General features: G+C 42.3%; 1 protein-coding gene across 5 annotated transcripts in view; it reads right to left on the reverse strand.

The window, feature by feature from the left end:
* DPYD (dihydropyrimidine dehydrogenase) overlaps positions 1–21,990 on the reverse strand; it is a 504,044-nt gene that overhangs the window by 120,031 nt on the left and 362,023 nt on the right. For all 5 annotated transcript variants that reach the window (XM_035123777.2, XM_035123779.2, XM_035123778.2 and 2 more), the window contains 2 exons: positions 18,629–18,697; positions 11,073–11,156 (listed from right to left, as the gene is read on the reverse strand). In XM_035123777.2, coding sequence (XP_034979668.2) covers positions 11,073–11,156; positions 18,629–18,697 — 153 coding nt within the window. The remainder of the gene's footprint in view (positions 1–11,072; positions 11,157–18,628; positions 18,698–21,990) is intronic.

The raw sequence follows: 21,990 nt of genomic DNA on the forward strand, positions 1-21,990 counted from the left end.
TGCCATTCACTCACTCCACTCACTCATTCATTCTCTAAATCACTTTCTGAAAGTTGGCTGGCCTCCTGTCAACTATAGCTACCACAATGCATTATTTTAGGATACGCCTGAACTCAGCCTGTCTGCCAGACACACCTGCACATTAAACTCCAGTGACCAGAATAACCACACATGAGTTGCAGCACAAAACAGAAAATGAGACTTTCCCCCCCTCCTACTAACTATGCCAGTAGGCACAAATTTGAAGTACAGGGTTGCATTCAACTACATGTTACTCAGAGCAGGAGCAGTGAAATTAATGAATCTTAGACAGCAATGCATGTTGACTTCAATAGGTCTACTCTGAGTAGGACTAACACTGAATACCACCCATATGAATTTTGCCTTGAGCTGCAAATGGTGATGGGAAAGTTGCCAGGTCCAAGTAGGGATGGACCAATGTGTCAATTTCAATTTCTCTCAGTTTCTCATTTGCCCAGTCTTAAGTTCAGTTCTCCAAATTTCCACGTCAATTTAGGATTTTTTTTTTAAAGTCCTCATGAAAATTCATCAGCATTTAATTACATTTCCCGATACACTAGTTTGCATGCAATTTTATCTAATATACACTTTTTAAAAAGCAATTCCCCCTAATATAATGCATCTTTGTAAGTTAATTTGACCAATATGTATATATATATATATATATATATATATATATATATATATATATATATACTTCTCTGCACAATTTGTCCCAGTTTATGTATTTCGTACACATTATGAAAATTGCAAAATTGGGAGAAGCACAAATTTCAAAGGATGGCTGTGCTTCTGTTCTTGAACTATTTTTGGAGGTGCAAATTAAATAGGCTCACCTTCAGATGCAAACTAAATTGAATTATTCCTTCATCTCTAGTGGCAACTACAGCCCTATCTTTAAGGGTTTTTGAGAGAACTTTGCAACAACTCCCTTTTCCAGCTCAAATGACGGCTTCCCTGCCTTCAGTTTAGCTCAAAGTCTGAATTTATCAAAATGTTTTCTTTAGTGACCATGTTACATGAAATAAAATATTCCGTAATGATGAAATAACTCAGGCTACTGTAACGAGACACAAGGCATGGCATGCAAGTGTGCTCTTAAAAACCATGGCATACCAGTTAAAACTGGAGCAATAGCCATTTACACTATTGATTTCTGTGTGACATTAAGGATCCAAATTCAATCGTTAATCTCTTTGGTTGTCAAAGGTTAAAAACAGCTGAAATTTGGACCGAAGAATCAACACAAACATTGCCAGGTAAAAACAGTAAATTATTTCCATCTGAAGCAAAGTCAATACATGACTCTTTTCTTCTTTTTCTTTTAAGTGACAGCTTTTTGTGAAGGCCTGGGGAGAAGGGTAAGAGAAGGAAATTCCTTCCTCCTTTCAAGCCCACTGATTCTTCACTAACCAGTTCCTCCACTAACCTACTCATCCTCAGTCAATTCTGCCAAATATTTGATCACTCTCCCACAGAAAGGGTCCGTTCGGTCTACTTTCCATATAGAAAATAGTTTCATGGGGCTTTCATATTGCTCCTCAAATTCAGTTCCCCAGAATTTCCATTTAAAATGTGTTAGGTAGAAGTAGGGTTGAGCAAATGTGTCAATTTTAGTTTCTCTCAGATCCTCATTTTTCCAGTCTCAGGTCGATTCCCCCACATTTCCATGACAGTTTTCTGTTCTTTTTTTTGTTTTTTGAAGACCTCATGGAAATTCATCAGCGTTTTATTTCGAATGTCTCTTAATATATACATTTGAATGCAATTTTGCCTAATGTACGTCTTTATGCAAAGCAATCTGCTATCACACAAGGCATTTTTGGTATGCTATTTCCATGAGCTTATGCATCTTTACACACAATTTACCCCTATTCTTGAACATGTTCCTTGGCTGAGGACTCCATTACAAAGTCCCTTCCTCCGTAGGAGGAGGGGAGATTGTGGGCACCACGAGCCCGAGCTCATGCTGGGGGGATGGTTGCCATCCTCCCAGCCCATTGGCTGGCTCCCGGACGTGGCGCTCCCTTGGCGCGTCCAATCTGGATGCTCCAGGGGGACGTGGCTCGCTGATTTAAGCGAGCGTGCGGCCGGGGGTTCAGCTTCTCTTTTCTGACCCCCAGCCGCGGTGGCCCCAGGGTAAGTTCCTAGTTGATCTGCATCACAGGGCTCACCCAGACTGCCAGCAGAGCGGGCTGGAGTCGGATATAGATGGTTAGATCCAATGCCTAAGCCAATACCTCTCTACACCCGTAATCAATAAAGTTGTGGCCTTTTATGCCCATTAACCTTTTGTAATGTGTCCTGTGTCTTCATTTATTATGGGAGGGATCGGGGTATCGCCACACAAAATTTGGAGAAGTGCACATTTGAATGATGCCTGTATTTCAGTTCACACATTGCTTTTCTATGTGTTGGAAGCCTCCCAGAGTGCCTAGGGCAGCACACCCAGATGGGTAGGGTATAAACCACCACCACCACCACCAACAACAACAACAAATTAAAATGTGAACTGAATTGAACTTCTCCTCCATCTCTAGGTAGATGGATGCTTGCTATTTCCTCAGTTCCCAGCATGCTCACAGCAGCATCTCCTGGGTCTCAGTCCCTGTGGTGACAATTCCAACCATCCCTCCTCCTTACATTGAATAGTTCGCACAAAGGGTGAGGTCATGTTCAGGGATCCTGGGAAAGACAGTGGGTAGAATTGACTGAAGCGAGTGTGAGAGCACAACAGCTTTGGGTTGCAGAACCAAAGCTTCCTTCCTTCTCCTTCCCTCATGCATCCTCCAGATAGACTACAGATGGTTGGAGGAGGAGCCCCCAGAGCAAATTGTGAGAATGCAAGGACAGAAAGGAGAGGGGATGTTTTCTTGTGTGAGCGGAAGTCATTCCACTCATGTAATGACTTCGATGGATACAACTGACAGGTGCATTTCAAACTGAGGACAACTGTGGTTGCTCTAATGTCCAATTCAAAGTGGATCCAAAGAAGCAGAGGTATAAAGTCCAGTTTCCCCCTTCCCTGCCACATCATACATCACTAAATATCGTGCAGATCAAATTTTAAATGCTCCACGCAAGCAGGTATCTCTAATCTTATTTATGCCACTGAAAAATGCAAAATAATTAGCTGTAGGGTGCCCTTTTAAACTGATAGCCAATGGGAAAAAATAGAATTTCCTGACTCTTACAGGGCAAAACATTTTATCCTGACCATTTCTATAGGAGTAAAATAGTATTTCTTCTATCACTGTACAAAAAGGTGGTAGGTGGTATGATTAAACAATATTTCAACTCTTTAGTTCATGCAGAGGTTACCTGCCAGAGGGCATAAAGGTTTGATTAGGTTTATGTCGGACATGAGAAATTTCAAAGGAAAACCATACACCTTTTCTAATATATGAGTGTTGCACCTACAAATGACTTCTTTTCCTGTGGCCAGGTATGGCAAGCATTTAGTCCCTTTCTGATTACTAACAGGAAGAAAAGTATAGGAATCACAGGAAAATAATAATAACAGTCTTTCATACAATCAAGGGGGTGCATTAAAGAGCATAAAGATTATGTACTGGCTAGATCTTTCATTTCTATTTGGTTTTGGAGCAGAATAGATTGTTGATGGTATTTGATCTCAGCCCTGATAAAAATAAAATGGAAAAAAGATTTTAAAGCCTTGAAACTGCTCTGTTTGGTAATTTCAACAGTCCATCTAGCCAAGCTCCCTGCATCTAAGAACAAACTCCTCCTGCGTTTAAGGAACCTACGAGATGAACAAATTCCTTTAGAGCAGTGATGGCCAAACTTGGCCCTCCAGCTGTTTTGGGACTACAGTTCCCATCCTCCCAGACCACTGGTCCTGTTAGCTAGGGATGATGGGAGTTGTAGTCCCAAAACAGCTGGAGGGCCAAGTATGGCCATCACCGCTTTAGAGAAAGCGACACATTCAGGCAAGTTAATGGCATCAGTCCAGTGTCTGTGTACTAAAGCAGAGATAGTGAACCTGTGGACTCCAACTCCCATGAGCTCCAACCAACACAGTCAATGGTCAGGAATGATGGGAGCTGTAGCCCAAGCACAGATTCCAACAGGACCACAGATTCCCCCATTGCTGTTCTGTAACCTTGTGCTGAGGCTACACTGATGTTGGTGCATGGGAGAACATAGTAACATAGTGAGAGTCCTCCTGGATCAGAACAAACATTGATCTACTTCCAAGTTGGTTTCCAATCCCCCTTCTCCCTGGTTAGTTTCTGCAAATTTAGGCATGCATGGGAGTATATAGTGTGATGAATTGGAAAATGTTGGACACTGACCAGAGAGAATTGGGGACAAAGGAACAAAGGAAGTAGGCTTTATATTAAGTCAAACCATTTATACCTCTAACTCAGTACAGTCATGCATCGGTTTAAGTACGTTTCGGTTTGAGTACTTTCAGTTTAAGTACTCTGTGGACCCGTCTGGAACGGATTAATCCACTTTCCATTACTTTCAATGGGAAAGTTCGCTTCAGGTCAAGTACGCTTCAGGTTAAGTACAGACTTCCGGAACCAATTGGGTACTTAAACTGAGGTACCACTGTATTGTCATTGACTGTCAGTGGCTCGCTGGGGTTTCAGATATCCGTACCTTACCGAGATCTACCTTGAGATTTTAAGGATTGGACATGAGACCTTTTGCATGGAAAGAATATTCCCTATCTCTGAATTACAAGCCTTCCTTTAACAGGTTCAAATCCCTGCTGAGGCACAAAGGAAACTGGGTGATCATCTTGGACCTAATTTTTATGAAGGGGAAGGGGAATGAGCCATGTGCACCACCCAAAATGTCTGGAGGGTGTGGATAAAAATGGAGTAAACAAATAAATATAAATCATTGAACCGAAGGTAATAATTTAACCATATTATTAAATTAAACAAATACATTGAAGAAATAAATATAAATAATTAAGTCTCTGCAAGAGGAGGGTCATCGGTTTGGTTCCCCCCCTTTTGTTTTATTCATGTTGTCAATTTGTTTTTCTTTATGTTGTGAACTGCCCTGTGATTTTTGGATGAACATCAGCATACACATTAAATAAATGATAGGAGTTATTAATAAGGTTACCTTATTAGTTGTTATGGTTTGCTTTAAAAAACACTCACTGTTCCTCGATTCTACAGTGATATTGGGCAAAGAAATGGTTTGTACTTTCAAAATCTGCCTTAAGGTTGAATTGCACTAAATGCAGCAGATACGTTTGTTCCAGATACCCTGAGGTTAGCAATGGTGAATGCAGGCTTGGAACTGTGATCGGTTTTGTGTACAGGGATGCAAAGACCTGTCCATTTCTGACCTGTGTCAGGTTCAAGAGAGGAGATTACAAGAAAGCAAATTCCCACTGAACATCAGGAAATCTTTATTGTTATTTCTTGGAATTTGGCTTAAGAGCAAGGAATGAAGGGGAGGAGGGGTGGATCTAAAACATGTAGGAATAAAACATATTTGGAAAGCAGCCAGCAGCAAAAGGAAGACATGGAACTAAATGAGTTATTGGTATATTCCAGTAACAGTAGTGATTTTGTCCTTGCTAGAAAGCAACAGCAGGAGAGGAGATTAAAGAAAGCAACAGGGAGAAATGGAAAACAGACACCCAGAAGGCAAAGGGAAAGAAAAGCAGTTAAAGCACACAGAACTCAATAAAGAAATAGGGGGAAATTATATATGACCTAGTAAAATACGATAAACAAATAAAGAAAAAAATGCTAACGAGAAATGGCAACAAATCTGAAAGAAAAGTAAAAGGTAAAGGGCTGATTTGCGCTTGGTTAAATCTCGTTGTTTGTCAACGCAACTTGAATTAACCAATCATTGCTGGATGGGTGAACAGTTTCGATCAATCCAGAAAAATATCAATCAATCAATCAATCAAAACATTTGATGTTTGGGCCAGAGGTCATAATGAGATCAAGTAGACAAAAAGCTTAACTCAACTGTGTGCAGACACAGTTCCAAACATAAAACAGAAGCAATTGCCACAAACTGTTGCAATTTAATCTGCAATGCAAACACGTCTTTATGAGTCTCATGCACTGCAAACAAAAATTGAAAACTGCTTCTTTAAGATTCAGAGGGGTGTCATGTCTCTTGCTTACTAGCTAGGCTCATGTCCCTCTGAAATGTATTCTCCAGATCTGTTAGCGGAATTTTCCAAGTGAGATACTAGAGTAGGGCCTATTACTAAATGACTGGGCCCGAGACAAAGGTCACTGAAACATCACAGGTATTTAGCCTTGCCTTGCGGCTGAGATGCTTAAAGTCAGCTGGTCAATTTTATTTTTAACCCTTGACCTCATCTAGCCATAACAAATTCTTTCGAGGAACCATCAATCTTCAGCTAGGTTGTAATTATAGTTCCATCCAACTCGGGATAAAGTGAGAGTCTGGATTTCTCCCATAGGGGGAACATTATTTCATTGGAAGGCACCGATATTTTCCCCAAGAATGAAAATTAGGGTCGTATATATAGCATTAGTATATATACGCTAGTGCCACACTAGTGAATCAAACTATATACCACACTATTCCTGAGACACTGAAAAGCAAAGCTGTGTGCTGAGCTTACAGAGAAGAAAAAGAAAAAGAAAGAAAGTGCAGGAAATCCAGTATTATATGTGTGTATGTGTTACATATGGTGCATTTGACTTCTTGTATAATGCACAAGTGGGAATGGGTGAAAATCGAGAAGCAGCAAGTTTGGACTAATTTTGTCTTGCAAATTTTGTCGTAAGATTCAAAGCTCATTCATTGTTGGAGGCAGATAAGCATTTGACCTTCAAACAAACTTCTAATTTTGCAGCATATTGGGGGGTAGCGGGAGGGGGAGAAAAGGGACACAGATGGCCAGATGGATATTTTCTGATATAGGATGGAATGGCACACACACGCTATTCCACACACACACACACACACACACACACACACTCACTCACTCACTCAAGGTTTTGTGTTTCTAGTCAAGGTAAATCCTGAAGGGGTTTTTCCATCAAGATAGAAATTCAAGCTTTTCCCCTTCCCCACCCATTTCTTTCTTTTGCATAAGCCATTTACAACCTGCGCCAGCAGGAATAATGTATGCAAGTACTGGAAGCCTCCTGAATGTGTAGTCAGTGGGGAACAGCCAGGCTACATACGTTTTTACATATCTTCGAGCTACAGCGGAATCAAAGAGCCAACTGCTGAATTTCAGAGCCCAAGGCTATCCTGTGGATTTATAAGACCCCTTGAAGGAATCGGACCCATAAGCCAATAATATGCCAACATTATTATTATTAAAACATATATGTATATAACAGTAGTGGGTTTTGCTTCCCATATAAAGTGGATTTTTTCCTTTTAATATTTAATACTCTTCTATTATCTTTTAAGCAAGTTACTCATTTAAAAGTTATTTCACTGGCTCGGAGCATCGCATTATGGAAATTGAGTCGGTGTTAACTTACAATTTTCATCCCAAAGAATGCTGTGCACCCCAAAACACTTCCTGACTGTTTTTATTTGAATTCATAAAGCGGCACATCCCATAGGCTTGGAACAACTGGCATTTCAGTTCCCCTCTTCCTTGGTATAAACACTCTTGTCACTGTATTTCAGGCATCCCCAAACTGCGGCCCTCCAGATGTTTTGGCCTACAATTCCCATGATCCCTAGCTAACAGGACCAGTGGTCAGGGATGATGGGATTTGTAGTCCAAAACATCTGGAGGGCCGCAGTTTGGGGATGCCTGCTGTATTTCCTTTTCCTGGTCCTTCCTTAAACAAGCAGGCATCCCCTTCTGAGGGGATGAATAATGTGACATTTCAGACAGATAGGTGCAGTGATTTTTGTATGCAAGGAGAGTCTTCAAAGTTTTTAAGGGAGGGAAGAGATACACACATATACATCGTTGGGGGTAAGCATACAACACAGAAATGCGCCTAGCAAGTAATCTGCAAAATTTCAGGAGGATCAATGCAGGGGTTTTTGTGCAACATTAGCTTCTAAAGTTGTGTGTGGGAGATGGCTACTTTGTTTTCTGCTTAGTTGATTTCAGGTGGTAAGTCCCTTCTACTTCTATCTTCCAAAAGCACTGCTTTTGGATGTGAAAAAGAGAGCTATGGTAAGATTATCTTCTGATTTAAAGCTATAGCCATCCATCCATCACAAAATAAAAGCTCCTCCTCTCGCTCCCTCCTGTCACATGGAGAGCTTCTGGAAATACAACAATGAAAGCTTCTAAAGATTTCCCCTAAATAATTGTTGTCCCTTTTCTGGGACTGAGGCCCGAGCAGGTTACCTTATGTAAGGTTTTAATGGGTGTTTTAATGTGTGGGGCGGTGACATGGCAATACTGACATCGATCATTGTATTTTTATGGTTGTAAGGTGCATTTGAAAAGCTTTGCCTGGAAAAGTAGCACAGAAATCATTTAAAACAACAACAGCCACCATCAGTCTGTTCTCTTAGACCTCTTAAGTGCTGACGTGGTCCAGAGGCTTCAGAAGAAGCCTGATTCATACCCCCTGGGACACAATGTCACCTCAGAAGATCCCCATCCCCCCCCCAGCTGTCCAATTTGACTCTCGGTTCAAGATTGATCAAAACAGAAAGCCACTTCCGCGCCTGCGACGGAGGTGGGGTTGTGGGCTGCCCGACTGTACCATCGCGTAGGGGCTGCAAGCTCAGCCCCTACGCGATGGTAGGTTCCCGCCAGTGTCACCCCCCGACCAGCCAATGAGGTCGGTCGGGGCGGGGCCACCAACTTTAAAGCGCTCTGCAGGCGGGAAAAGCTCCCTCTTTCGTCCCTCTTCGCCGGAGCGAACAATTCACCCGCCCTCCCACCCCTTAAAAAGAGGTAAGGGGACGCTGCTGTGGACGTCAGTTGGTCGCCCTGGCTGGCCAGGGGGCTGGGTAGGATTTTTCCCATACTGGGCTAGCCATGATGGGTTTTTCGCCTACCTCGTAGCATGTCGTCACAACTTAGGTTAGGCGGTTAGGCGTTGGAAATTTGCATAACAATTAGATGGAGGAGGGGCAGGTTACGTCATCAGCTGCCCAAATTTGGAGAAGTAATTCCGTTAAAGGATTCCGGGGGCGAGGCTTGGTCCTGAGCCTGGAGTTGCCTGGTCCGTAAGGCACGCCCCTTCGGTGGCCACAGGAGGAGCTCTAGTAGATCTACGTCGCGGGGCTCCTTTCTGGTGGTTAACTTCTCACAGACTTCAACACACGGGTTGGAGTCGGATATAGTCTGTTAGGTTCCAACGCCTAAGCCAATTCCGCTCAACATGCATAATTAATAAAGTTGTGGCCTTAACCACCCAATTAAATCTTAATCACTGTGTCATGAGTCTTTATTACATGGGAAGGAGGGCTATTGCCACACAATGCACACCGCTAAATAATACATGTATATCTGAAAGAGTTCCTAAAGCGACTGACATGTTTGGCCATTTATAAACGATCTCCTTTACTAGTACAGTCATACCTCGGCTTAAGTACGCTTTGGTTTGAGTATTTTCAGTTTAAGTACTCCGCGGACCTGTCTGGAACGGATTAATCCACTTTCCATTACTTTCAATGGGAAAGTTCGCTTCAGGTTAAGTATGCTTCAGTTTAAGTACTCCACGGACCGTCTGGAACGGATTAATCCACTTTCCATTACTTTCAATGGGAAAGTTCGCTTCAGGTTAAGTATGCTTCAGTTTAAGTACTCCACGGACCGTCTGGAACGGATTAATCCACTTTCCATTACTTTCAATGGGAAAGTTCGCTTCAGGTTAAGTACGCTTCAGGTTAAGTACAGACTTCCAGAACCAATTGTGTTTGTATACCAAGGTACCACTGTATGAACATGTTCATGGAGAGCTCACACAATACATCAACTTACTTTGGGAGTTTTTGTCCCCTAAAATGACATGATGACAGTGCACCATGCCACTGGAAAGTTGTCAGCAATACAGTCCAACCTGCACTACTGGGTGCTACTGCAGTCCAAACAATACAAATTAAGAGGAGCGAGGCAACCCGTAAGTCACTGCCAATATTCATCAAATAAACTGAGAAGGGCAGATGCATCCAAACGCTGGATCCCGAACGCCTCTGTTTCGGAACGTCTCGGCTTCCGAACGCCCCAAACCTGGAAGTAAATGCTCCGGTTTTCGAACATTTTTAAGAAGCCAAACAACTGACGTGGCTCCCACTTGAGTGCAGGAAGCTCCTGTCTCGATTGTCGAACATTTCAGAAGCCAAACGAGCTTCCGGAACATATTATGTTTGACAACCGAGGTTTGACTGTAATTAATTCAATATAAAGGATCTATGAAACAGTCAAGTCTCAGCAGGATGCCAATAAGGAGTCAGGGCAATTGGGCTTCCTGGACGAATTTGGGTGCTCCAGTTGAAAAGGCGCTGTCCTGCATCCCCCACCAATTGGATTCTCAGCGGCCAAGGAATGTGGAGCAAGCCCTCAGGCACTGATAGTAGTGGACTGGTGTGTCTACTTTGGAGTTTACAAGTGCAGGATTGGACCAGCAGGCATTCAGTTAACAGAATGACAAACCCACCAGTTCAGAAGGTGCCTCATGTGGTCTCCTCGCCCAGCTTCTAATAGCCATAAAATGCCACGGCTGTAGCTAACCTTCTGTAAAATGCCTCTGAGCTCTCAAAATCGCTTGTACTGCATTTCCCCAGAGATGCTGGTCAACATTAAGAATGTATAAAGTACAATTCTCTCAGAGCATTTTGGCAACTATTTGTTATGATATTGCTTCCTGTCAAGCGCATAATGCAATTTTGTCTTCCATAAAAATAAACGTGCTGTGTGTGTGTGTGTGTGTGTGTGTGTGTGTGTGTGTGAAATCTCAGGCTCTTGTCATTTCCCACATTTCTGTCACTAAATATTTAAAGAAGGGGAGGCCAGAGAATCCCAAGCTAGCAATCGGCTTCATGTAGTTTACCCCCTTAAGGTTATTCTACGATGAAATGGTGCTGCATCATAGAGGAGACTTAAAAGAGATAGCCATTAAAAGCCCTACCTGCCCACAGGCTAGGCCCATGCCTCTCTCTCCCATGCCATGCGGACATGATAAATTTAACTCCAGGGCATCTGCTCCAGAAGCCTGTATGACACACAAGAAAGAAAATATCAAATATTAACTGCCAAAATGGTACACCACTTCAGTGAAGGTAATTTCCCAAATGACAACCTGATGTGTAGATCTATAACTCATGTCACATGTAATATCCCCCTCCCCCCACACAACCCATCAATATTTACTTTTAGTTTATGACTAATTCAGTGCAAAATGTAATTTGAAGAAACAAAACACAACAAACTTTTAAAGGGGTTACATTGCAAAACGAACTATAATCTGACACAGACAACTTTTGTTAATCTCTCTCTCCCCCTTCCAAAAATACCTCTGGAATCATGGCAGTTCTACTAATTATACTGAATAATTATATGAGTAATATGCTGAATAATGATAGAAGTCTGGACTGTATCACTTCATAATGCAGATGAAAGGCCAAAGGTGTATGAAATGGTTGAACATTTCTCCCAAGTAAAAAATAGGGAACAGATGCAACAGAGAATAGTCTATATCAAACCCTTCTCTCTGATAGACTTGTGTTCTACATGGCCAGAATCTCTCACAATGGGTATTTTGTTAATTGTTTCAGATAACAGCTTATGGCTGGTGGTCTCAAAACACGGATAAATCCATTACGTTTGTTTGATGTTGGTTTGCTTGTAAAATAGAAACAATTTTAGAGGACATTATTAATTCTGGAAACACATTAGGGTTCTGCAGAGAATGGACTTATTGGAGGATATAAGCATACACGATACATATACCAGCAACTGTTACATAAAATCCAAGCTGGGTGGGGGCTGTGTCTAAAGACTTTACATGCTAATATCTAACCAAATGCAATTTGAGCTTTTCCACTTTGGGCTTAAATTGCCCCAGTCTTCCCTTGGGGGTCCATTCCTCACACTTTATTATCAGGAGCACAGAGCGCCCAATCCTGTAAATATGCAGAAGAGTTGCACGGTGCAGTGAAGTATGAGCAAAGCAACGTCAAGAAGGTTTGCGGATCAGATGGCAGTGTGAAAGAGGGATTGCTACTCATGGTTTGTATATGCACTCCTCCATGGATCAGCTGTACCATTAGGCAGAGTGGGGCAGCCACCCCAGGCAGCACGTGCTAGGGAGTAGGGAGTGGGGCAAGGTGTTTGAAGGCAGATCTCTGAGTGCCAAGTGGCCTGGTCTGTGCATCCTTAGAGAAGCATCTCACCAGGTGAGATGGAAGCAGCTCCTTTCCTAGTTTCCCAGCAGGTAAGTCACTGGTTTTCAATGGAGAACAGAATCCAGTTGCCAGCACTGAAGTTAAGATTCATCTGCATCCGGTTGACTTTTGTAAATGTAATTTTGGGGTTGGGTACCTTGTCCCTTGCCTCTGACAGCAAAATGTATTGGGCCAACCCTGCTCACCTTTGCCACTGGTGAATATATGGACTGCAAGAAGATCAAACCTATCCATTCTGAAGGAAATCAGCCCTCAGTGCTCACTGGAAGGACAGATCGTGAAGCTGAAGCTCCAATACTTTGGCCACCTCATGAGAAGAGAAGAATCCTTGGAAAAGGCCCTGGTGTTGGGAAAGATTGAGGGCACAAGGAGAAGGGGACGACAGAGGACGAGATGGTTGGACAGTGTTCTCGAAGCTACGAACATGAGTTTGACCAAACTGTGGGAGGCAGTGGAAGACAGGAGTGCCTGGCGTGCTATGGTCCATGGGGTCACGAAGAGTCGGACACGACTAAACAACAACAACATATATATATATATATATATATATATATATATATATATATACGCATTGTTTTAAAAATACCCCTGATAAATCTGTTTGACAAAGCAATCACAGTGGGATAAAATGAAGCATGAATTATGTGCATCCATGCATCAGAGGAATCAAAAGTTTCTGGTTTCTGGATTTCCACACTGAGAAAGGTTTCATGGAACTAATCTCCCTACCAAGATCTGGTGGTGGCAGCAAATGTTCCTCTATGTGCTTAGTTCTTTAGCCCTCCACCGGTATGCACTGAAGTGCAGCACATGAATGGGGAGATGGCAGATATGGTTGGCAATAAAATCTCATGATCACCTGAGGAAATCCCAGCAGTTGCAAGTCATAAGGATTGTTGCTGCTAATGAAACCTGCTATACCTTTTCACACAATGTGTTTTGTCCAAGGGAGCTCCTGAATTCAAAGTATATTATTTGAATTTATCCTTTAAATCCCGTTTAGGGTTCGTGGGCAAGGCTTCGAGGTCTCAAGCAGGTCTCATCACAGAATAAATAATTATAATTGAGCTGCACAATATTTGGCTGTCTATCTAAAGGTTAGCAAAAGTCATTTAAGCCAAGGATCTGATGGCAAACACTCTTGCTGTTGATTCCAAAGTGAAGTCAAGAAAAGCGCACTGAGAATATGGGAGCAAGCAAGAGAGAAAGAAGTCAGCTAAACTTTTTTAAAGGTTTACAATGATCACATTTAATTGTGAGACAGGAAATAGGTCTTATATTATCTGAACACTTTCCCAATTGTTGTGAATTATGAAGGAATAGCAGATCTACTGTTAAAAGACTTGGACCATGAAAATCTTTATTCAAATCTCAAGTAAGAGAAAAACCTGGTTTTCTAGGTTTCTAGAGAATTATGGTGTGGATTTCAGGAAATCTGTGCTTGAAATGAAATCTTGAATCTTTACCATTCAAGACACCATTAAAACAGGTCTGGCCCACCTAAGTAAATGCTCCTGCTCAGATGCTTATAACTTCACACAAAGAAGAAGGGCAAAAGCAAAAAAATCTACCCCTTTGTCTCAATTTAAAAGCCCCAGGTCATTATGTGGAGAATGTTGGTCCCTCAAGGCTGCGTTTTAGAGGCTGCTTTGAAGTCCGGCAGCAACAAATGTGAAATGGAAGCTCAACAGAATTGTCTTGAGTTCAGGCTTGAACCTCCAAAATACCATTCGAATATCTTATCACCTGAGCCACAGACAACATGGCCTCCTCAGGCTATTAGTCTCCTCAGGAAACTGCATCTGTGTGCCGTAATAGATGTGACTTTAACTGCAGGCAAGCATGGAAGTGTAGTTTTTAAAATCCCAACAGCTGCTGCAGGAGTGTGTGTGAACAGGAATGAGAAATGAGCACAGAAGATGCAGCAACATCTTCCACAATGCTTCATGAGGGGAATCTTAACATACACATGACATGCAGCAGAATTTACTCCTAGGCCAAGGGAAGGAGCATGTAAGAAGTGGTGGAATCTGGTTGTATTTAAATGGCCAGGGATGTTCCAGTCACAAAACAACCACTCCAGACCAAAAAATTCTGAAGTATATCTCTTAATTGAATTCAGAAACAAAGGACCAACCCATCCAATGGCGGCTCCTGCATACCTTAAGGGTGCTTTTTAAAAAGGAAATAAAGAAAAGAAAAAGAGGTGCCAGAGCTCTCCATGAACTTCTCCCTTGTTCTCTTAGAATGGCAGTGATGCCCACCTGAGAGGTGCTGGTTCCAGTGAGTTCCAGCTGGAAAAAAAGCCCTGAGCTTTAGAACCTGTTTAGAATAAATCATTTCATGTAACTTGCTTTTAATGGTTTTTAAATTGGTGTTTTTAATAAATATTTTAGACTTTCTACTATAAACCACTTAGAGGACTTTTGTCCTAGGAAGCGGTATATAAATTTTGTAATACACCCTTGAAATCGACTCCTACTGAAGGTGCAGGGACACAATTTTCTGTTGTAGCTGTCACCCTTATCAGTAGAAAAAAAATTAAAAAAAAATCCTTCCAGTAGCACCTTAGAGACCAACTAAGTTTGTCATTGGTATGAGCTTTTGTGTGCATGCACACCTCTTCAGATACACTGAAACAGAAGTCACCAGATCCCCACATATAGTGAGAGGGTGGGGGGGCACCACTCAAAAGGGTGGTAGGAAACCGGACTGTTTATGACCACATTTGGTCTCGCAGGAAGAATTTGCGACTGTTTACAACTGCAAATTGGTCCCACAGGAAAAGCAATGGGTGAAATGGCTAAAGATATCTTTATCATGTATAATGAGATAAGAATCCAATGTCTTTGTTTAGACCAGGTTTCTCCATGGCTCCAAGTCTGGTGATAAACTGCAATTCAGCAACCTCTCTTTCCAGTCTATTTCTGAAATTCTTTTGTAATAAGAAAGCTACTTTGAGATCTTGTATAGAATGTCCTGGGAGATTGAAGTGTTCTCCTACTGGTTTCTCTGTCTTGTGATTCCTGATGTCAGATTTATGTCCATTTATCCTTTGGCGTAGGGTTTGGCCTGTTTGTCCGATATAGAGAGCTGAAGGGCACTGTTGGCATTTGATGGCATACACAATGTTAGAAGATGTTTGATGTTGTTGGGGCCAGTAATGGTGTTGTCCGAGTGTATGTGGCAGCAAAGTTGGCATCTGGGTTTATTGCAGGCTTTGGTACCAGTGTCCATGTTAAGTCTGGTGGTTGTATTATTGTGGTGAGGAGTTGTTTAAGATTGGGTGGCTGTCTGTAGGCAATGAAAGGTCTTCCTCCCAGAGTTTAAGAAAGAGAACTGTCATTGTCTAGGAGAGGTTGTAGATCTCTGATGATGCGTTGTACTGTTTTAACTTGGGAGTTGTATGTGATTATTAGTGGTGTTCTGTTATTTTCTTTTTTGGGTCTGTCTTGCAGCAAGTTCTCTCTGGGTATGAGTCTGGCTCTGTTGATCTGTTGTTTAAACTTCATTGGGTGGATATTTTAGTTCTAAAAAGAACTCACCCACAATAATACAACCACCAGACTTAACATGGACACTGGTACCAGAGCCTACAATAAACCCAGATGCCAACTTTGCTGCCACATACACTCGGACAACTCACTATATGTGGGGATCTGGTGACTTCTGTTTCAGTGTATCTGAAGAAGTGTGCATGCACACGAAAGCTCATACCAATGACAAACTTAGTTGGTCTCTAAGGTGCTACTGGAAGAATCCCCCCCCCGACTACACCAGACCAACATGGCTACCTACCTGTAACCCTTATCAGTAGATACTGATCTACTAGCAAACTCAATTAAAGGCAAAGCAACTGTGGATTTGGTGAGTGGTTCTGCGGCAGTTATAACCTTATCAAAGCCAGTGGTATTGCGATAGAGTAAGTGGTTTAAGAGTCAAAGCAGGGAGTGGGGGATAACTTCAGTCAGTATTACACATGCTTTCTGATTTAGCAAAGCAGGAAAAACCCCTCTCTGTGTGCTTTAAAATTATTACTTAGGCAAGGTTAGAATCTGGTTTGCATTTTGTTGTTTCTGAGCGACAGGAGTGACTTTTGCCTGCTGTGTGGCCATGGTTTAGACTCCAAAGAGACCCACCAGAAGAAATGCTATCCATCATTTTCCTCAAGCGTTCCCCTTCCTGTTGAGCTTCACAACCTATGCATGTGGGCTTGTTGTTCTTTTTGTTATTTACTTCCATGACAGGTTGACCTTTAGTGTACATGGCTGGCCTCCTATGGAGACCTGACTGCATCTCCTCTAGGGCTTATGCACCTTGGAAGGTCACAAGTATTTGGCAGGGAGAGGGTTGTTTTCTTTCTTCTATTTTTTAAAAATGTTTTTCATGTAGGCCATAACCTGTGGGGCAATGTTGATAATTTGCAAAATAAGAATGATTTTTATCATTTCTAGAAAAATAATAATTGAGAAGTAATAATTGGGGGGGGGACCTGTCATGCTTAAAAAAAAACCCCATCAAGACCAAATGGAATGATATACATGACCAGTTAAAAACTGCCGAAGCAGAATTTCACAAAGTATACTCTCCATTCATTTCAGAAAAAGAGGAACTTGAACAGCAGGGATGAGGACCGGGGCCCTGCAGATGTTGGACTACAATTCTAGTTGTTCTGACCATGGTGGCTGGGGCTGATGGGGATCAGAGTTCAACCACAACCGGGTTCCTAATCCCCGTTGCACAATACCAACATTTGTCGATGTAAACAGTGGAGACCGCTTTGGATTTTAATAAGGTAAGATGGGGAAATGAGATTTAGCAGTGCATCCCAAAATTTAATCCGTTCCAGAGGCCCGTTCTTAACTTGAAACTGTTCTTAACTAGAGGCGTGTTTTCGCTAATGGGGCCTCTTGCTCCCGCTGCGCCGCTGGCACACGATTTCCATTCTCATCCTGGGGCAAAGTTCTCAACTCGAGGTAACTACTCCAGGTTAGCAGAGTTTGTAACCTGAAGCGTTGTACTTGGAGCCTGCATCCTTTTCTTTTGGGTTTCTGGGAGGGATAGGGCCAGCCTAGGGACACCTTTTAAATTTCTCCAACAGCTGCACACTTGTAGATTTGGATTAGGTCCTAATATTTCACTTTATTTCTCCAAGGACCTGCAGTTTCATTACAGTGCGAGATTAAAACGGTACATTCAGCAGAATCAAACGGCAACCTTTTTCCTGTCCCGAATCATTTGACACTTCAGATGGCAGAGTCCGTGTTTTGATGCTCCTCTGTGGTTTGTTTGTTTTTTAACCCTACCTACTCATGGGGGAGGGAGAGAACATCAAGGGGAAGACTAAGCCTGAGTCCTTCTCCTTCACACACTAGCTTTTGATGTATAGGAAAGCCCCCTCCACACTCCCCATGGATGTATTCAAGTGTACAAACCCCACCTGTAGTGAAACAGTCCAGGAAAAAAAAATACCACTTGGATATCTAGAGTTCTGGGAAAGGGTAGACAGATATGCAGCTTCATTTATAATTTCAGCGCGCACATTGATGCACGCAATTTCAGCCTATATATGACTGCCTTAATAAAGTATTTCTTGCGTAACCTTGATAATGCTGCAATTTTAAAGGTTGCTTTAAAAAGAGGTTGGGGGGGGGGAGAGAGAGAGTGCTAAAATTCCAGGTGCTTGACCAAGATGTTTTTATTTGTACAAGCAGGTATTTATTTTATAGGAAAACCAACAAACTGCTATTATGTACAATAGCTTTTGTGCCGCCGACATTCCCCCCCCCCCCCCGGCCTTTGCAAATCTGTATTAGAAGCGGAACAGCATTAAATGAGCCTTTTATACTTTAAATATTCAAGAGTTTTATATTCAAAATTTCTTCTGGTGCTGTCAAACTAGAGTGCCTGAAGGCAAGGTAAGATCAAGTTAGGTTCTCAAAGGTAGAATTATATTTTATCAGGGCATCCGTCATAATATGTGGGTTGCTTAAAATGCAAATAAAAAGGGTAGAGATTCAAAGGCTAAAGAATTTTCAGGTAGAATGCAAAGTCCAGGGGACCGCTTCTATGCAATAGAGTCATTTAATTTACATTTCTATCATTTTAATGAAAACACAGAAGAAACAAGCAATAATGGATATGTCTTAAGCCCTCGGTTTTTTGGTTGGAATTTCCTTTCTTTCGCAGTCTCTCTCATGGAATAAAAAAGTAAAAAGAGTAAGAGAGAGGGAGGGAGGGAGAGGGAATAGGATGAGAAAGCATTTTAAGAGGCCATTACCTCAGCCACTTTGGCAAGTTCAGTCCAATCGTCTTTATTATAGCTGCACATGATACTGGCGATGACAATCTGAAAAGATAAGTATTGGTTTATACAATGCTGTATTCCTGAATAATTCCTTCTGCATATATTGCAATGTTTCTGCTTCTAACGCTCTTCTGATCCTATTTTGTTGTTATAACTGCAATACAGCAGCCTTGGGGATTTATTTATATTTTTTAAACTCATTGTGATAAAAGACAATGAATGTTGGGCATGAATGGGATTGGGAGGCACTGTGGGGCAAGTAGCAATCTTCCAGCACAACCAACCCGAAATCAGACGGTTATTTAACACCCCCTCCCCAACAATTCCTCAACTCTTCGGCCTTTCCCGTTGGAATTCTGCTAAATGTAAACGTGCCAAATTCAATCTCTTAACAGCTATCTTAGGGACCCAGGTGGCGCTGTGGGTTAAACCACTGAGCCTAGGGCTTGCTGATCAGAAGGTCGGCGGTTCGAATCCCTGTGACGGGGTGAGCTCCCGTTGCTTGGTCCCAGCTCCTGCCAACCTAGCAGCTCGAAAGCACGTCAAAATGCAAGTAGATAAATAGGAACCGCTACAGCGGGAAGGTAAACGGCATTTCCATGTGCTGCTATGGTTTGCCAGAAGCAGCTTTGTCATGCTGGCCACATGACCTGGAAGCTGTACGCTGGCTCCCTCGGCCAATAATGCGAGATGAGCGCGCAACCCCAGAGTCAGCCACGACTGGACCTAATGGTCAGGGGTCCCTTTACCTTTTTTTAACAGATATCTTAAAAAACAACAAAAAAACCCTTAAATTTGGCAGCACCTATATAGGAATGTTGGAGACAAGTAAATAAATAAGATAAAAATAACAGAAAATAAAAATTGAATTTTGCAAGCAAGCTGGAGTCACGAAAATTCGTATGAGAATTTTCTTTCCAATACAATGGAGTATTCCTCCTTAGAAAACATCTCCATGTAAGAAAATAATGTAATGTGCAAAGAGTCTCTAAATATGCACAAACACACAGGTTTGCAAAAGTTAACATTAGGGAGATACAAAGGAAATTGGTGGCAACTCAAAAACCCAGCAACTTCATTTCTATAGGTGTAAAGTCATAGTCAGATGAACAGTAACTGGAGTTCAAATGGGTCACATTCTTATCTTGTATACATCCGGTGTCTACACAGAAATGCGACAGATTTCAACCACCCCTTGCATGGTCCCACTGATTACAACCCCCCCCCCTATGGGTGTACATGTGAATTCACACTCACATGTAGATTGATTTAGGAGTAGATGACACAATCAACCCTCCGAGTTTCCAGGCTTGAGGAGCCCCAAACTGTCCCTCAACTACCCACTGTGTCAACTATTGAGCAGCTGGAAGCAATTCGCACAAGCAATTCATCTTCACTTTGTAAAGCTGGCGGTTCTGACATACTGTAGGTGGCCAATGCTGTGTTAACTTCTTTAAAATGATTCTTTGTGTGAGCTTTAACAAATGGCATGCAGAAGAGCGACTCCGGTCAGATGCATCCATGCAAATTCATCATCTTACGTGGCAGGCATGAATCATGCATGTACATTGTGTGTTCAAAACAATGACACAGGCCACAATTCAATCAAAAATAAGGGGTTAAGAATTAAATGGCTGGAGGGAGGGTGCCAATGATGTTCCTTACCTTGGGCATATTTGGTTAAAGGCCAGCCTATTATATGCAAGAACTGCTATCCTCAGTTGATAGGTATCTGAATAACAGCTCACACAAAGAACAAAGCGATGTGCCTACAATTATGCCACAATAAAATCCTTAATCTTCACAGTGTCGTGGGACTCTGTTCTTGCTACAACATGCACATCTTCTGCTGCTGCACCCCCAATATTTGTTTCAAATTGAGTGAGGCACAGTAACTAATAAATCTGTCATCTACTAGAGTTTATTTGCTGGAACAAACTGTGATGGCGCCAGACTATGTTATTATCTGACAGCAACAAAAGCCGGTATCTTCTGTAGCTTCATTGTGTCTTTATGAGAGAGATGCAGATTTCCGTTTTATAGCAAAATTATTTCAAACATTAGGCTTAAACTTTCCATGTGGAGATAATTGTGACTGACAGTGCTGTCCCAAACCCCTTCTTTAAAAGGAAGGCAGGCGGTGGCGGGTTGGGGGGAGAGATGCTTAATTGGATTACTGACATGTGTTTAGTTAAGAGAGTGTCCTAATTTTCAAATAACTTTATTCTTAATGTACTATCTGTTAACTGTCCTTCTATTCTTTACAGACACCCCAAAAAAGCTTCTAGTCTAGGCCCAATTCAAATGGGTGCTATTAACCTTTAAAACAGCCTTTGCCTACGTGATGCTTTGCAAAAGTTTTGGTCTATCCAATCCTTCAGCCCCAGCTAGCATGCCCTGGTTGAGGCTGATAGGAGTTGTAGTCCAAGCCATCTGAAGAAGACCAGGTTGGCAAAGCCTGATGTAAAGCCTTAAATGAATTGGGGCCAAGTTACCAGAAGAAACCCCCCCTCCCTCCTGTTTATACCTGTCCAGAGATCTTCATTGGAGACTTTTATCCAGGTTCTTGCAGTAAAGAATCTGGCTGCATGATGGCCCTGCAAAGGAGGGGTCCCACCACCCTATATGTCTTGCTAATGAGACCATCACACAACTTTAAGGAAATAGCAGGGGGGCGGAGCGGGACAAGCTAAGGCTAATCAGTGACTTAAAAAAAAAAAAAAGGCAGCAGCACTGTGGCCCAGTCACAGCACCCTAAACCCCTTTTGCAAAGGTAGCAGCTATGTTGTAAAGGAACAACCTTGACAAGGCTTGATCTGGGATAAAAAATGGCTACAACTTTATTGATTACTGGTGTAGGTGGACTCTGGCTCGGGCATTGGCTACTGGATGGCTGAAATTTAGATCAGGGTTGCGCCAAGGATTGTGGCCTCCCCAAGACACTAATCTACCAAGGTAGCCACACCCAGGCTACCGCTGGAAGAGCTATGGCCCATCTGCCCAACACTTGGCTTCTGAACAGAAACTTCCACCTAGACCCCCTCGCATAGGATACCTTGAGTTCACACTTGCTTTAGGTTGGGGGTGATGCAAACCTAGATGACTAGGATTCCACACCCAAAACGTTGTGACATTTTGCTACGAGGAAAGCAAAACCAGCCAACGGGTCCAATCTGTTTGCAGGCAAATTCTTTACCGGCTCCGAATATGGCAACCATTGGGAAACCATAGCAAAGACAAATGCAGCATGCACAGGAAGAAAAGCATGGTTAAGGCAAAATTAACTCAAAACAGTATGAAGGGAGGGAGGGAAGGAGGGTTTGCTCTGCAGCCAA

Source organism: Zootoca vivipara, chromosome 7, assembly GCF_963506605.1.
Source record: "Zootoca vivipara chromosome 7, rZooViv1.1, whole genome shotgun sequence".
NCBI lineage: Eukaryota > Metazoa > Chordata > Lepidosauria > Squamata > Lacertidae > Zootoca > Zootoca vivipara.